The sequence below is a fragment of the Suricata suricatta genome, chromosome 13 (assembly GCF_006229205.1).
Source record: "Suricata suricatta isolate VVHF042 chromosome 13, meerkat_22Aug2017_6uvM2_HiC, whole genome shotgun sequence".
NCBI lineage: Eukaryota > Metazoa > Chordata > Mammalia > Carnivora > Herpestidae > Suricata > Suricata suricatta.
Window position 1 is genome coordinate 72,597,563 of NC_043712.1, and position 17,230 is coordinate 72,614,792.

Consider the following 17,230-nt stretch of genomic DNA (forward strand, 5'->3'; position numbering starts at 1 on the left):
GTTCTACTTTTATTGTAATAGGCTTCAGCTTGCTTCGAGTTAGTGTTTGTGTGGCATATCTTTTTCCATTTTTCTGCTTGTCCCCCTTTTTGGGAGTTAGCTTCTTACGTTTGGTTATTTCTGTTGGTGTGCTGGATGCATGCAAAGAAATAATTTGGGGGGTAAGGAAGATGTTATCTTCTAAACTCCAAAATGGAATTTTGTTTTCTTTGGCCATATGTCTGAGGCTTTTCCATTCTGAGATTGTGGTGATTCCATGTTGAGTTTCAACCCTCAGGGCTAACCTTTGGGATCCAAATCCAGAACCAGAGGGCCTTCAGGGCCTTTGGCTCCTGCTAACTTTTGAACTTCAATCTCTGTCACCCCAGTCCTGTGATCTTGAAAAAGTTGCTGCTCCACCTTCCAGAAGAAGCAGAAGCCACAGGGAGAAAGGCTTCTTAAATGCTGGCTCAGCTTTTTAGATGCCATTCTTCCCTATATTCTGACCAGTAATTATTTACTATTTCACTAGTTTTATGATACGTTCAAGCATGTTTTTGAAAATATATTTGGTTCATCATTTCTAACTGTTCTTAGTGGAAGAATTGAAATTTAACTGTCCTTTATCAAAAGCAGAAGTTTCTTATTTATTCTTGATAGCAAAAAATTCTGTTTCTAGAATAGTTGGCTGGCATTTTCTTTAATTTTTTAAGTATTTATTTATTTGAGAAAGATCATGAACAGGAGAGGCACCCTGTTCATGATCTTGAGGGATCTTGAGGGAGAAACCCAAGCAGGCTCCACATGGGGCTTGACCCCACCACCCTGGGATCATGACCTGAGCTGAAATCAAGTCAAGAGTAGGTTGCACCTCATGCCAGTCAGTGGCTAAAATGAACAAATCAAGAGACTATAGATGCTGGCGAGGGTGTGGAGAGATGGGCACCCTCCTACACTGTTGGTGGGAATGTAAACTGGTGCAGCCGCTCTGGAAAACAGTGTGGAGTTTCCTCAAAAAACTATCAAGAGAACTTACCTATGACCCAGCAATAGCACTGCTGGGGATTTACCCAAGGGATAGAGAAATGCTGATGCATAGGAGCACATGTACCCCAATGTTCACAGCAGCACTGTCAACAATAGCCAAATCATGGAAATGGGCCTAAATGTCCATCACCTGAGGAGTGGATCAAGAAGATGTGGTTTATATATACACAATGGAGTACTACATGGCCATTAGAAAGAATGAAATCTGGCCATTTGTAGCAAAGTGGATGGACCTCAAGAGTGTCATGCTAAGCGAAATAAGTCAGGCGGAGAAGGACAGATACCATATGTTTGCACTCATAGGTCGAACAGGAGAACAGGAGAAACCTAATGGAGGACCAGGGGGAGCGGAGGAGGGAGAGAGAGTTGGGGAGAGAGAGGGACGCAAAACCTGAGAGACTATTGAATGCTGAGAATGAACTGAGGGTTGAAGGGGAAGGGGGCGGGGGGAAGAGAGGTGGTGGTGATGGAGGAGGGCACTTGTGGGGAAGAGCACTGGGTGTTGTATGGAAACCAATTTGACAATAAACTATTAAAAAAATAAATATAAAAAATAAAATAAATATTAGACATGGATCCAAAAAAAAAATAGTAGGTTGTGTAACTGACTGGGCCACCCAGGAACCCCTAGCATTTTCTTTAGAATGTAATGTTCGAGATGCAGTAAAAGCTGATAGTAATGAAGCACTGAAATTTTACTTCATAATTTTTGCTTAATAGGATGGGTAAGCACAATTCTGGATTTTGATGTAGATGCCAAAATAAGTAAGAGTGATTGTACAAAAGTGAGCAGTACTGTGTGACAGGGAACTTTCCTTTTTAATTCTATATTTTATTTCAATCTTGTCTTCAAAAAGTTTGTAAAGCTCATAGGTACTACATATGACAGTAGGCACTCGAGATATTCTTAAATTCGATTCTTATCATATAAAGTGTGTTAGCATAAATTGTAATGAAAATGCTTGACTATCTGACAAAAGAACGCTGGCTTCCAGAACACTCTCCCCTAGTTAGTAATAAAGTCCGTCTTGGAGAGAAAGCTCTGGGCCCTGCAGTCCTGGGAGGTTAATGGCGTAAGGAGCTCTCCCAGTGAGGATCTGGCAGCGAACAGGGTTGCCTGCTGGGCTTTGAATTCCAGCCAGAGGGGCTCGCTGGGCTCCCCAGGGACTGTCATCTGCGCAGCCGTGGAGCCATGCATGAAAGTAGCAAGGCGCCACTTCGTGAGCAGCTCCTTTCATGGTTACCCTGGGAATTTCTGAGTGAAGCGCACATGTAGGACATCTGTTTTCTGTGTTCCTCCTTCAGAGCGGTAAAAATGGTGGTTTTGTTTGAGAAGCAATAGAGGACATGCCAGATATGAGCTCAATGTTTAAGAAACTGGTCATGTTTCTTGATCTGCTGAATAGCCCCTGTATTATTTGCTCTTTTGAGATTTTTTTTTAATGAAAACAGTGTGTTAGGCAATTTCAGTTCAACGCACTGCTCTAACCTAGGACTCTCCTACAAATTACAGACCCATTTTATTCACCTGCTTCCTGGACATCTCCACTTAGAAGTCAGCCATGTCAGACTCAGCGTGCCCCTTACGCACATCTATAACATTTCTCGAAACCTGATTCTTTTGACTTTTCTTCCCCTCTTTGCATGAGATGAAGTCAGTGTTTTTATTAGTGAAGTATGCTTGACACACAACCTCACGTTAGGTTCAGGTGTACAACTTAGTGATGTGACACGTCTGTACCTTCTGCTGTGTTCACTACATATGTTCCCACACAGCTCCATCACCGCCTCCTTGACTGCCTTCCCTGCGCGGCGTCTTTCATTCCCATGACTTGTCTATTCTGTAACCGAAAGCCCGTGTCTCCCCTTCACCTGGTTGGCTCAGCCTCCCAACCGTTCCCCTCTGGCAACCTTCAGGTTTGTTCTTTGTATACGAGTCTGTTTCTGCTTTTGTTCATTTTGTTTTTTAGATTCCACGTATAAGTGAAATCATACAGTATTTGTCTTTCTTAGACTCATTTCACTCAGCATGATACCCTCTAGGTCTATCCATACTATTGCAGGTGGCGAGATTTCATCCTTTGTATTATTGAATAATGCTCCATTGTATACATATATCACATCTTACCGATGGGCCCTTGGGTTGTTTCCATATCTAGGCTATTATAAATAACACTACAGTTAAGGTAGGGGTGTATTTATCTTTTTGAATTAGTGTTTTTGCTTTCTTTGGGTAATTACCCACGAGTAGAATTACTAGATCATAAGGTATTTCTTATTTTAATTTTTTGAGGAACCTCAAACTTTTTATACTGGCTGCACCAATTTACATTCCTACTAACAGGGCACATCCTCACAACACTTGTTCTTTTTTTTTTTTTTTTTTTTTATTCTAGCCATTCTGACAGGTGTAACGTGATACATGGCTTGATTTGCTTTGTCCTGATGATTCGTGATGTTGAGCATCTTTTCATGTCTCTGTTGGCAACTTTTGTATTTTGAGAAACATCTATTCAGGTCTTCTGCCTATTTTTAAGTCAGATTACTTTTTTTTTTTTTTTGGTGTTGAGTTGTGTAAGTTCTTTATCTATTTTGGATATTAGCCTCCTATTGGATATATTAATTGCAAGTATCTTCTCCCATCTCATAGGTTACCCTTTCGTTTTACTGATGGTTTCCTTCCTTTCACAGAAACTTTTTATTTTGGTGTAGTCCCAATAGTTTAATTTGACTTTTGTTTCCCTTGCCTGAGGAGACATGTCTAGAAAAATGTTGCTAAGACCAATGTCAAAGAGATGACTGCCTATGATTTTCTATGATTTTCAGTGAGGTCTCACGCTTAGGGCTCTCATCCATTTTGAGTTTAGTTTTGTGTACGGTGTAGGAAACGGGTCCAGTTTTATTCTCTTGTGTGTAGCTATCCAGTTTTCCCAGCACTGTGTATTGAAGAGACTGTCTTCTCCCATTGCATATTCTTGCCTTTTTTTTTTTTTTTGTCATAGATTAATTGACCCTATACACATACACAGGTTTTATTTCTGGGCTCTCTAGTCTCTTTCACTGATCTATGTGTTTATTTTTGTGTCAATACTAAACATACTGTTGTGATTGCCACAGCTTTTTAGTAAATCTCAAAATTTGGGTCTGTGATATCTCCAGCTTTGTTCTTCTTTCTCAAGATTGCTTTTGTTATTTGGGGTCTTTTACGATTTGATACAGAACTAAGGATTATCTAGTTTTGTGAAAAAATGTTGTTGGTGTTTTAATAGGAATTGCATTACATGTATAGATTGCTTTGGGTAGTATAGACATTAAAAAATACTCTTTTTATCCATGATCGTGGAGTATCTTCTTTTTTGTGTCATCTTCAATTTCTTTCACCAATGTTTTACAGTCTTCAGAGTACAGGTCTTTCACAAACCTGGTTATTTCTAGGTGTTTTATTCTTTTTGGCACAATGGTAAATGGAAATGTTTTCTCAATTTATCTTTATGCTACTTTGTTATTAGTATACAGAAACATAGCCGATTTCTGTGCATTAACTTTGTATCTTGCAACTTTACTGAATTTATTTACTCTAATAGTGCTTTGGTGGAGTCTTTAGGGTTGCTTATATACAATATCATGTTCTCTGCAAATAGTGATAGTTTTGCTTCTTTCTTACCAATTGGATACTTTTCTTTTTCTTTTCTGATAGCTATGGCTAGGACTTCTAGTAGCATGTCCAATAATAGTGGTGAATGGACAGCCTTGTCTTGTTCCTAACCTTAGAGAAACAGGTCTGTATTTCACCAGTGAGTATGATGTTAGCTCTGGGTTTTTTTATATGTGGTCTTTATTATGTTGAGGTATGTTCCCTCTGAATTTTGTTGAGAATGTTTATCATGAACAGATGTCGACTTCTGTCAGAAGCCTTTTCTACCTCTATTGAGGTGATCTTATTATTTTATTCTTTGTTTTGTTAACGGGGTGTATCAGTTGATTGCTTTTTGAATATTAAAACATCCTTACATCCCCCAGATAAATCCCACTTGAGTTTTGGTGAGTGATCCTTTTAATGTATTGTTGAATGTGAATTGTTAATATTTGGTTGAGGATTATTGGAACTACATTCATGGGATATTGTCCTGTAGGTTTCCGTTTTTGTAGTGTCTTTGTTTGGTTTTGTTACCAGGGTAATGCTGGCCTCATAGAATGTATTTGGAAACTTTCCTTCCTCTTCTATTTTTTGGAATAGATATTAACTTTTCTTTAAGTGTTTGGTAGAATTAGCTATGAGTCCATTTGGTCCTGAACTTTTGTTTGTTGGGAGTGTTTTGAGTTACTAGTAATGATCTGTTCAGATTTTCTGCTTCTTCCTGATTCAGTTTTGGAAGACTGTAGGTTTTGAGGAATTTATCCATTTCTCCAATGGTGTCCAATTTCTTGGCATATAATTTGTCCTAGTATTCTCTTATAATCCTTGGTATTTCTCTGGTATCGGTTGGTACTTCTCTTTTATTTCTAATTTTATTGGTATCCTCTCTTTTTTTCTTGCATCTGGCTAAAGGTTTCTCGGTTTATCTTTCCAAGAACTAGCTCTTGGTTTCATTGATATTTATTATTTTGTTGTTGTTGTTGTTGGTTTCTATTTCCTTAATATTTGCTTTCATCTTTATTATTTTCTTCTACTAAACTTGAGTTTTGTTTAACTTTATTTTTCTAGTTTCTTGAGGAATAAGCTTAGACCGCTCATTTGAGCTTTTTGTTTATTCTTGATGTAGGTCTGTCTTCCTGTATATTGACCTTTTAGCATCCGTTTTGCTATTCAGCAGAGATTTTGGACTGTTATGGTTCCATTGTCTCAATGTATTTTTTTATTTCCTCTTTGATTTCTTCATTTGACACATTGCCTATTTAGTAGCATGTTGTTGAGCCTCCACGTGTTTTGGGATTTTTTCCCCCAGTTTTTTCCTCATGATTGATTTCTAATTTCATACTGTTGTGGTTGGAAAATATGCATGAGATGAGTTGACTCTTCTTAAATTTAATGAGGCTTGTTTTGTGGTCTAACATGTGATCGCTCCTGGAGAATGTTTTCTGTTCACTTGAAAAGAATTGTTTTTGGATGGAATGTTTTGTGTATGTCTGTTAAGTCCATCGGGTCTAATATGTCATTGAAAGAAACTGTTGCCTTATTGATTTTCCCCCTGGCTGCTCTAGCCTTTGATGGAAGTAACGGTGTTAGAGGCTCTTGTTATTACTGTGTTACTGTCCTGTTCTTCCTTTGTGTCTGTTAATACTTGTTTCATGTATTCGGCACTCCAGTATTGGGTGCATCGATATGTACAACTGTTTTATCCTCTTGTTGTTGGATTGACCCTTTTTATCATTTTGTAGCACCTTTCTTTGTCTTTTATTTCAGTGTTTGCTTTAAAATCTTTTTTGTCTACTATAGGTATTGCTATCTCAAAAAAATTTTGTTTTACCACTTCTCTTTGCATGGAATATCTTTTCCTATCCTTTAATTTTCAGTCTGCATGTATCTTTAGGTCTGGAGTGAGTCTCTTATAGGAAGAATGTAGATAGGTCCCATTTTGTTGTTTTTTTATTTTTAATCCATTTCACCCTGCTATGTCTTTTGATTGAAGCATTTACACTATTTACATTTAAAGTAATTGTTGATGGGTATGTGCTTATTTTCTTAACTTTTCTGGTTGATTTTGTAGTTCTCTGTCCCTTCCTTCTGTTCTTGCTCTCTTACCTTGTGACTTTTGCAGTGTTAAGCTTGAATTTTTTGCTCTTTATTTTTTGTCTATTAGAAGTTTTGGGTTTGTGGTTATCACGAGGTTCATATGTAACATCCTAAGTATATAGCAGTCTCTGTTGAGTTGATGGTCATTTAAATTTGAACACATGGTAAAAGACCTTTTTATACTCCCTCCTCCATGTTTTATGTATACATGGTCATATTTTACATCTTTTTACTCATCGTTTTCTTCTAATTATGTCCTTTCCTCTCTACCACTTAAGGAAGTCCCTTTAACATTTCTTGTAAGGCTGGCCTGGTGGTGATGAGCTCCTTTAACTTTTGTCTTGGAAATTCTTTTTCTGCTGGGCTTTTTTTCCCTTTATCTCTCATTTAATTCTAAATGATAATCTTGCTGGTAGAATATTGTTGACTATAGGCTTTTTCCTTCCACTCTTTGAATATACAATGCCCCTTCCTTCTGGCCTGCGAAATTTCTGCTGAAAAAATCAGCTAGTAGTTTCCTGGGGTTTCCCTTGTACATTACTTTTTGCTCTCTCTTGAAGCTTTATCTTTAACCTTTGACATTTAAATTCTGATGTGCCCTGGGCCTCCTTGCACTCATCTGGTTGGGAATTCTCTCTGTGTTCTGAACCTGGATGTCTATTTCCTTCCCAAGCCTAAGCAAGTTATCTGTTATTTCTTCAGAAAGGCTTTTTGCCTCTTTCTCTCTCCTCTCTCCTTCTTGGACCCCTATAATGCAAATGATATTTTGCTTCGTGTTTTCTGAGTGATCCTTTAACCTGTCTTCATTTTATATTCTTTCCTTTGTGCTCTTCAGCATAGGTGCCTCTCCTGGCCCTGTCTCCCGATTCCGGGTCCATTCTTCTGCATCTGCTCATCTGTTGTTGATTTCCTCTAGTGCATTTTTTATTTGTTACCGTGTTCATCAGCTCTGATCGAATCTTTTAAATATTTTTCCCTTTGTTGAAGCTCTCATCGAGATCCTCCACTCTTCTCTCCAGTCCAGAGAGCATCTTTGTGATCATTAGTTTAAATTCTTCATCAGGCATGATGTGTGTCTCTGTTTCATTTAGTTTAGTTCTTTTTTCTGTGCTTTTGTCCTGTTCTTTGATTCGGAGCGTTTGCCTCTGCCTCCCCATTTTGATTGATTTGCCGTGTGTGTTTCCGTGAGTTAGGTACTGCAGCGACTTCTAAACCGGAAGTAGTGGTCTTGTGTGTGGTCATCCCTTATGTAGACCGTGTGTGCCTGGGACTTGGGCTGACTGGCTGGAGCTGTGTCGGGTGTGGGCTTGGGGTCCTGGGGCATGCTGTGCCGGGGCTGCACTGGTGGGATGGCCAGAGCTGGGGTGGGCATGGGCTGGGCAATCCCGGGGCTCTCGACACAGAGGGAGCCCTGGCAGGGTAGCTGCAATGGGTGCAGCCTGGGGCTGCATATGCAGACGGGGCGCCGGTGAGCAGCTGGAGCCGGGGTGGGGTGTGTGCTGGGGTCCCCGATGCTCCAGGCAGGACTGCTGTAGCTGGAGACGGCATGGGCAAGGGCAATCCTGTGCTCTCTGGGCAGAGGGTGCCATGAAGGGACAGCTGCCACCGAATGGGTGGAAGCGAGATTGTCCTGGGGGCTCAGAGCAGGGGGTGTCCGGGAGGGGTGACTGAAGTTGAAGACAGGACTTGCTTGCGGTGTTCCGGGGCTCTGCGCAGGTGGCTGGAAGGAAGGCAGGGCGCGGTCACTCCCAGGGCACTGAGCACCGGTGCTGCAGGGCTGCGGCAGCGGGAGCCAAAGCAGACATGAGCCAGGAGGTCCCAGAGTGCTCTGGGCCGGGGTGCCCTAGCAGGCCATCTGGAGCCGAGTGGGGGCAGGTCTGGAGTGTTCCTGCGTGTCTGTGTCCCCTTGGAGTGGTGGCCGGGCGGCTCTGGGGCGCACCGTGCTGGAGCTGCCCGGCTGGGACAGCGGGGGGCCAGTGTGGGCTCGCCGAGGAGGCGGATGACGGTGGCATCTGGACTCCGCTCCCGCGTGGAGGTCAAAGTGGAGGGCACACGTAAACCGTGGTGTTCACCAGGCCGTCCACCTGGAGAGAGTTCCAGCAGCTGTCCTGCCGTTTCATGGAGGCTGGATCTTTTATATCCTAGTTGGCCTTTTAAACTTGCAGCCTTTATCTGTGCCCTGGGGCAGATAAATCTGCTCGGGTCCTTCAGGATGACCCCTCCCCCCTGCACTTGGCAGAGTGGGTACTGGGCAGGGGGTTCCCGGCATTACGTGTCTCTTTCTTGCTGTTCTCTGCGTGGTGTCTCTAGCTTCTGTGGAGCAAATGCTGTTCCGTCAGCCCTCGGCTGTGCTCTAGAGATAGAAGTGGATTCGCTGTGTCCCGCGGTGGGTGGGGGGTGCTGCAGGGGGGCTGAGGGTCTTCCTACCATTGCCATTTTATTTATTAAAAATTTTTTTTAAATATTTTTATTTATTTTTGAGAGAGAGAGAGAGAGAGAGAGAGAGAGCGAGTGAGCAGGGGAGGGTCAGAGAGTGAAGGAGTCACAGGATCTGAAGACAGGCTCCAGGCTCTGAGCAAGCGGTCAGCACAGAGCCCCCGGCGGGACTCGAACCCACAAACCTCAAGATCATGACCTGAGCGGGAGTCAGACGTCAATCGACTGAGCCACCCAGGCGCCCCACTACCATTGCCAGTTTAGATTTTCAGCTCAAGGAGCCATGCTTTTGAGAGAGTGTGAGCACAAGTAGGGGAGAGGGGCAGAGGAAAAGAGATTCCCAAGCAGGCTCATCCCTGCACTGAGCCCAACACGGGGTTCAACCCCCCAACCCTGGGATCAGACAGGGAAGAAAACAGATATTTTAAATTTAGAGGGTAGAGCCACGCCCCGAGGGGGAAGAGACCACCTGATTGTACGTGGAGGGAGGAGGGTGGTGGGAGGAGGGAGAAGAACCCGTGGGGCTCCGAACAAACGCTGTCCGTGTTCTCAGTTCGTGTTCTCTCTGGCTGAGAGTTAAGGCAGGTGATGCCAAATGGACTTGTGGGCAGATTGGAAGTCATGGCCTAAAGGCCGTCAATGTGTCTTCTTTTTGCAAACAAATACTTATTTGGCATCCGCCACAATGATAAGATTAATTTTGCCTACATTGCGTGGTACTTAATACTTTATTAATCAGACTCCTTGAAAAACACTGGCTTCTTTCACTAATTAGGATGCGGAGGTCAGTAACCGTAGAGTCTTTAAAAGCCCCAACTGCACTAAGTGAATTCAAGCCCCTTATTCCCCACCCAGGGCACTTCGCACTAACCCGTGCTGCCTACCCCGGTTTGAGACCCCACGGACGGGATCCTCTCCCTGCCAAGGACCCCACAGTCCAGGGGAAGAGTGTGTGTCCACCCTTGGCAGAGTGGGGCGCACAGCCATGTTGATGGCATCCCAGCCCTCGGTTTTGGCCCAAGCCGAGTGGATCCCTAAAATCTCCCCTTTCTCCAGCCTCCCGTTGGATTGTTAATGAGGATGAATAATACAAGATAGGAGCAAGTTTTCAGGGAGTTCTGTATCTGCTCAAGGAGATCACAGCTGCTAAACCGATGCTTTGCTGACTCACAGGGGCCCATGAGCGGCCAGCTCTGCCTGATGTAATTGCCTGGAGATGTGGCAGGACGGACAGTGGAGGCAAGGCTGGGTTCCTGTGACCCTCGGCGGGATTCTCTTGTCCTCTGCAATCTGCAGCCAAGGGATGGGATGTTGGAACCCTGCGGCCAACACGTGGGCATGTTGAGGATGTCAGCCAGCCTTAGCATTTTCATTTGTTCAATTTTGGTGAGATTTCTGGCCCCGTGCTAGCCCTACACTGATTAAATGACATATTGTGTGCTTACCTCTTGCCACATGGGAAGTAGGAAAAACTTGTGAACTGCTGTAATAGTCATAATTACGGCCATGATGATCTTAACAAACACTGTAGTCATGGGGCAATAGTATGAGAGCAATAGTCATTTCATGACAGTAGTGATAAATATCACGGTATTATTGCAGTCGTGGGCATGGGGGTCTCCACACGGGAAAGAGTTGTATCAGTGACGCATGATGATCAACAGCAGACCGTATAAGAACTCTCTTTACTTTGTTTTGCTCCGAACCAAAAACTGCTCTAAGAAATAAAGTCTAAGTGATTAAAAAAAAGGAAAGAGGACAAAGGAAGCAGACAGACAACTACTTGGTGACGTTATTGTCTCTCTGTTCTCTGAAGACTCGCAGCACTGCCTTACAGGGCACGGAGGGGACGTCTTTCCCGCCCCACCCTGCCAGCCAGGACAAGAAGGTTATTTTCAAATTGCTCTACCTGCGATGCAGACATTCATTCACAGCGTTGATCCATTGCTCTTGGGTTTCTCTGTTCACAGCTGGGTACTGAAGGCGGGTGAAACTGGTCCGGGTCCCACTGGGCCCCAACCCCACGGGGCTCGGGCTGTCTGTGGCTCTGCCCCCTGTAAGCAGCCACATCATCTGCTCTGGTTGTGGCTGAAGCTGAGTGGCTTGCCTGTGAGCGGCTCCCCCGGGGGGCACCCAGCATCGAGCGAGATCGTCCCCAATCCACAGACCATGGGAAATCTTGTCCCCGAGTCACCAGCGGGGACTCCCTTTCCCTTTCCCTTTGCCCATCGAAAGGCTCTCTTTCCTTCCCTCAGGAAAATGCCCAGCTCATCCGAGAAGTGGAGGTGGACAAGGTCTGTGCGCTGTCCGGGGACCAGGTGGAGGCCATCAAGCAGCTGTGGCAGGACCCGGGCATCCAGGAGTGTTACGACCGGAGGCGGGAGTACCAGCTGTCCGACTCCGCCAAGTAGTGAGTACAGAGCCCGCACAGCCCCCCCGCCCCCCGCGCTTCCGGCACAGCAGCCGCGCTTCAAGGAAACTTCTCGCTGGGGGAAGCTAGCCGCCTGTAAAATGTGGGTGCTCAGTAGCAACACTAGCTCCTTCCTGCTTGTCAGCATCCCCTCTTACTTCTTGGTGTGTCTCTTACCACCCCCTAAAAGCTATGGACTCCCCAGATCTCTGTCCTTGTCTACACTCACCTTTCTTTGCTGTGTTCTAAGCCCCTTTTTCTTAAAACATTTTTTTTAATGTTTATTTTTGAGAGAGAGGGAGAGAAAGCCAGTGTGTGCTAGCAAGCGGGTAGGGGAGGGGCAGAGACAGACAGACACAGGATCTGAAGCAGGTTCCAGGGCCTGAGCTGTCAGCACAGCACAGTGGGGCTCGAACTCATGAACTGTGAGATCATAACCTCAGCTGAAGTTGGTCACTTAACAGACTGAGCCACCCTGGTGTCCCTAAGCCTCTCTTTTCCAACAAGAAGCTCAATCAAATGTGGGCTCCCTTTTAGGGGCCTCATCTCATTGGGGTGCTGAAATTTTCTAGCGCTTCTTCTGGATTCTACTTTCCTCCTCTCCGTATCCCTCTGCCTTATGGTTTCCTGGTCAGTAGTCAGCAGATCCAACTGTCCTCAAATCTAAAATCAGAGTTAAGACCAGCAATGAAAATAGGCCTGCTCCAGTAGCTGATCTGGTGCTTCCCTCTAGTGGGCGAGACAGGCTCTGCAGGCCTGGCACCCACAGGAAGCTCAGGCCAGTAGCCCTGGGAAGCCCCCCCCCAACTATATATATTAATGTTTATTGATTTTTGAGACAGAGCATGAGCAGGGGAGGGGCATAGAGACAGACAGACAGACAGACAGACAGACACACACACACACACACACACACACACACACACACCTGTCAACATGGAGCCCAAACCAGGATTCGAACTCACAAACCACCAGATCATGACCTGAGCCGAAGTGGGCTGCTTAACCGATTGAGCCACCCAGGCGCACCAGGACTACACACTTTATTTTTGATTCATAAAGCTCTAGTTTTAAATCACTAATCCCGAAGGAAAAATGACACAGATGGTCCTGCATGCAGACTCTCCCATGGAGATCACAGAATTTCATCGTCTTAAGAATTTCTTGAAGTGATGCCTCTCTGTCATCTAGGTCACTGTGCAAAATAGATTGGTCATGCTGCTTCTTGCAGAGGGGATGATTCCTGCTTCTGCATCTCCGCTCTTTCCCCTTTGCTCCATGTCGTCTTCCATCATCTGAGGGCCCCAGAATCCTTTCCCCTTCCCTCCTGGTTGTGCCCTTGCCCTCTGAGCTGGTGCAGGTAGTGGGTCACCCCATGGCCCAGACAAGGCAGTGGTCAGGAAAGGATACCTGAAATCCCGGGTCCCTTGGATGCTAGTGCCCCGCTGAGTGTTCAGTGCCCTTCACCCAGGTTTGTACTACCAGCCCGAGCACGGGGACATTTAGCCGCAACAGAGCAGTCAAGTAGGAAAAGGAAATGAAAGAAGCCCAGAGAAGGTGTTGGGCCAGCTCAGAAAAGAGCCAGGAGGCAGGCAGGTGGTGTCCCGAGGAAGAGGGACACGTTGTAGAGTGGGAGACGTCTCCAAGTCAGTGAAGCCATCTCTGGTCCTTCGCTGAGACAGCCTAACGTCGTTGACTTCTGTGAAGGTCCCTGGGGGTGGCCGGGGCTCTTGATGTAGATCCCTTTGGAAGAGACCCACAGAGCCCTGAGCACTGGAGCTGGGGCGCTGGCAGGAGCGCAGGGAAGGGCTAGGCGGCCAGAGCCGAGACAGTGTGGCCCTCGTAACCCCAGCACTTGCCCCAGCTTCGGAATTGGCAGGGCTCAAGGTGCTTGGGCAGTCTCCTTGGCCGGGTCTCGTGCTAGGGCTGTGTGCTTATTTGGACAGGCAATCCCTTGACAGAACGTCGGTGGGAACCTGCTGTGGACCAGGCACCGTGGTAGGCGCCGCAGTGCTGTGTCCTCTGGCACTATGTGGCCGGATGGAGTGTGGTTTGCTTCCTGGAGTGAGGGCTGCACGGGCAAAAGGGTTGGCCTCGTACCCCGGGGGTCCCCCTCCTGCTGTTCGCTCCGCACCGTGGTCCTAGCCTCGGGGGCAGGGAGAAGGCAGGGCTGAACCTTACTTTGCAGGAGCCTCCAAATCACCATCTCTGTCGTTGGCCAGGGCCTGGGTAACTGATATTTTTCTCAAAAACACCTTTTTAAAATTTATTTTTTATTTATTTTTTATTTTTTATTTTTGAGAGAGAGAGAGAGAGTGCAAACAGGGGAGGGTGAGAGAGAGAGAGAGAGAGAGAGAGAGAGATACAGAATCTGAAGCAGGCTCCAGGCTCTGAGCTAGCTGTCAGCACAGAGCCCGATGCGGGGCTCAAACCCACAAACCATGAGATCATGACCTGAGCTGAAGCTGAACACTTAACCGACTGAGTCACCCAGGCGCCCCAAAAACGCCTTTTTATAAAAAGCCTTAGAGTTTAAAAAAAAAAAGTATCATTTTACTACAGAAAGAGTGACTTGTTTTCAGCTCAGGAATTTAATACATGGCCCAAAATCATCTGAGACAGGTCTTGGCTTATTTTAGACATTCAGTTTCCCAATAAACAGTGAACTTTTTCTTGTGAAAGAACTTTGAGTTGGCCTGTTTTATACCTTTATATTCTCACAGAAACTCTAACTCATTGAGCACAGCCTTCAAGAACAGCATCTACGTTCTGTGTTTGTGGATGGGAGTGAGTGTGGGACGGGGGAGGGTCAGAGAGCCAATCCCAACATCCTTTCCTTCCGACCCTCTGGCTCCCTCGCTGGCCAGAGAGAGAGAAAGCGAGTGAGCGAGCTTGGAGCCCAGAGGAAGAGACCGCGTTATGTACAGGTTTCCCAGGGGGCTCATGGGAGCTTCTGACCCACATTCCCTCCCAAATGGTCATAGTTGGGGTGGCCTGTTCAGGACCAGGTCCCAAGAAATCTGGATGGAACCCATGAGCCTGGCCGGGGCGGTGCAGTGAGTAAAGCCGACTTCCCGGATGCCTCTCGGATTTCTGACACAATCTTGGCGCCTTGCTGTCTGCTCTCAGTTACCTGACCGACATCGACCGGATCGCAATGCCGTCCTTCGTGCCAACGCAGCAGGATGTGCTTCGTGTCCGAGTGCCCACAACCGGCATCATCGAGTATCCGTTTGACTTGGAAAACATCATCTTTCGGTAAGACTTTCGCCCTGACCTGGTCCATGAGGAGTCTGGCCGGCCCTGGGAGTCCCCAGATGGATTCTTACTTAAGGGAGTTACTCCGGAAAGGGGGCAGAGCTCCCGGAGCCATATGGCCCTCTCGGTCACGGGGTGTTTAGAATTGTGATAGGTCTCCAGTCCTGGCATGGAGAGGAGCTCCCCTTGCCGATCCCCTTAGAGTATAAGTCTCCTTAGTAAGTCTGGAGTGATTCCTATGTGCGAAATATACGCACACATAGACGTATACTTCTGGAACCACAAATTGTAAACGCTGATATTATTTCCCTAAATTTGACTATTTCTCTTCCCTTATATTCCCTTTTCTAATGTCTATATTTTTAAAAAAGCAAAGGAAGAGCCAACAGAAGTGTATTAAAAATTCCACAATATGGGGGCACCTGGGTGGCTCAGTTGGTTAAGCACCCGACTTGAGCTCAGGTCATGATCTCGCGGTTTGTGAGTTCAAGCCCCGCGTCAGGCTCTGTGCTGACAGCTCAGAGCATGAAGCCTGCTTCAGATAGTGTGTCCCCGCCTCTCTTCCCCTCCCCTGCTCATGCGGTCTCTCAAAAATGAATAAATGTTAAAAAAAAATTAAAAATTACATAATATAAAGTACTTTCAGCTGTGTGAAACTATATGAATCCCCACATACATATATAAGAAGTACTTTTAGAATGACTTAAGTGGACCTTCACTGCATTTAATTATGGCAAAAAATGAGTGATCTGGTACACATGCACAGCATTGCAAATTCAAAGTAATTATACATCCATTCATTCCCATGTCCCTCCTTAGAGCTAATTACATTATGCTTTTCTAGTGGAGATGATCCCAGGCCCTGTCTGCAAACCCTCTTCTGTCTCAAGGCTTCCAGAGCAGTGTCGCACCGGGGCACCCTCTGGTTGAGCCCCTTGAATATCTGCATCTGGGGGTGCGTAGGTGGCTCAGTCGGTTGGGTGTCTGACTTTGGCTCTGGTCATGATCTCACAGTTTGTGAGTTCGAGCCCCACGTTGGGCTCTGTGCTGACAGTTTGGAGTCTGGAGCCTGCTTCAGAGACTGTCTCCCTCTCTGAGTCTGTCTCTCTCTCGACCCCCTGCTACTTGTGCTCTCCCCACCTCCCAAAAATAAACCTAAAAAGAAAAAGAATATCTGCATCTGAATGCCCACGAATTTATGAACACGACCATTTCAGAGTCAGTGCTGCTTGCTACTTGGAAAACTGGTGTCTGGTCCACAGATCTATTCTCTGTAGCCCACATGGTGTTTTTAAACAACCTTTGAACCAATATTTAAAACTTGGTCCATTTTGCTTAAAACACTTGATAACTAGTTTCTCCAAAAGGTTGAGCATGGGGGGCCTGTGCTTCCGTCCAGCTGCATGGCAGTGAACCCTCCAGATGGGGTCCCTAGCCTTCTCGAAGTTGCCTGCTGTTGTGGTTTGGGGAGACCCCCTTGACTTATAGCTGTAAACTGACTCCCAGAGCATTCGAGCTTATGCGCCATCTTGGGGCTGTGACTCTCTGAAGTGTTAACCAATGACACAGATAAGGACCCTGGATTTCCATAGAGGACAGAGGAGGCGCGTAGGCCTTTATAGGGCAGACGGGGTGGCATCCACCTAATGCAGAGGGGATTTATGCAAAAGTCTGAGGAGCGGTGAAAAAGCAGGGGTGAGGGCCTGAATCCGGCTGAATGGACTGGCAAGACTGCCCGCCTTCCTGCCCCTGTGTGTCTGGTGTCAGAGCCACAGCTGAGGGCATACTTGTGCTTCCTGCCTGGACTGTTGCCGCAGCTTCCAAACCAGTGTCCCCCAGCAGGCTCCCCGAGTGGCGTCCGCGTCTGTCTTCAGTAACTGCGCTCACATTCTGTGCCTCCAGTGCTGCAGGAACCATCTGGGGCTCCTCACGGCCCCTGGAGCGGTGCCCACACATTCTGATCGTAAGGCCTCTTTTCACTCTTAAAAAATTATCGAGGAGCCTAAGAGAGTGCTGATTTCCACAATATCAAGATTCCTGGCCTTTTTCTCCAAAGAGCCATGTATGCCAACCTTTGACTGATCTATGTTTCTGTTGAACAGGATGGTAGACGTTGGTGGCCAGCGATCTGAAAGACGGAAATGGATCCATTGCTTTGAGAGCGTCACCTCCATTATTTTCTTGGTTGCTCTGAGTGAATATGACCAGGTCCTGGCTGAGTGTGACAACGAGGTATGCTGGGTGGGGAAGGGAACATCTGTGGAAAACCGAGAACTATTTCTGCAGTTTGCAAGAAGCCAGCACTCTGGCCTTAGATTGATTGTTTTTTAATTTTTATTAATAGTTTATTGTCAAATTGGTTTCAA

At 45.9% G+C, this 17,230-nt stretch overlaps 1 protein-coding gene across 2 annotated transcripts in view; it reads left to right on the plus strand.

The window, feature by feature from the left end:
- GNA14 (G protein subunit alpha 14) overlaps positions 1–17,230 on the plus strand; it is a 187,117-nt gene that overhangs the window by 164,036 nt on the left and 5,851 nt on the right. For both annotated transcript variants that reach the window (XM_029920242.1, XM_029920243.1), the window contains exons 3-5: positions 11,452–11,606; positions 14,736–14,864; positions 16,967–17,096. In XM_029920242.1, the coding sequence (XP_029776102.1) occupies positions 11,452–11,606; positions 14,736–14,864; positions 16,967–17,096 (414 nt within the window). The remainder of the gene's footprint in view (positions 1–11,451; positions 11,607–14,735; positions 14,865–16,966; positions 17,097–17,230) is intronic.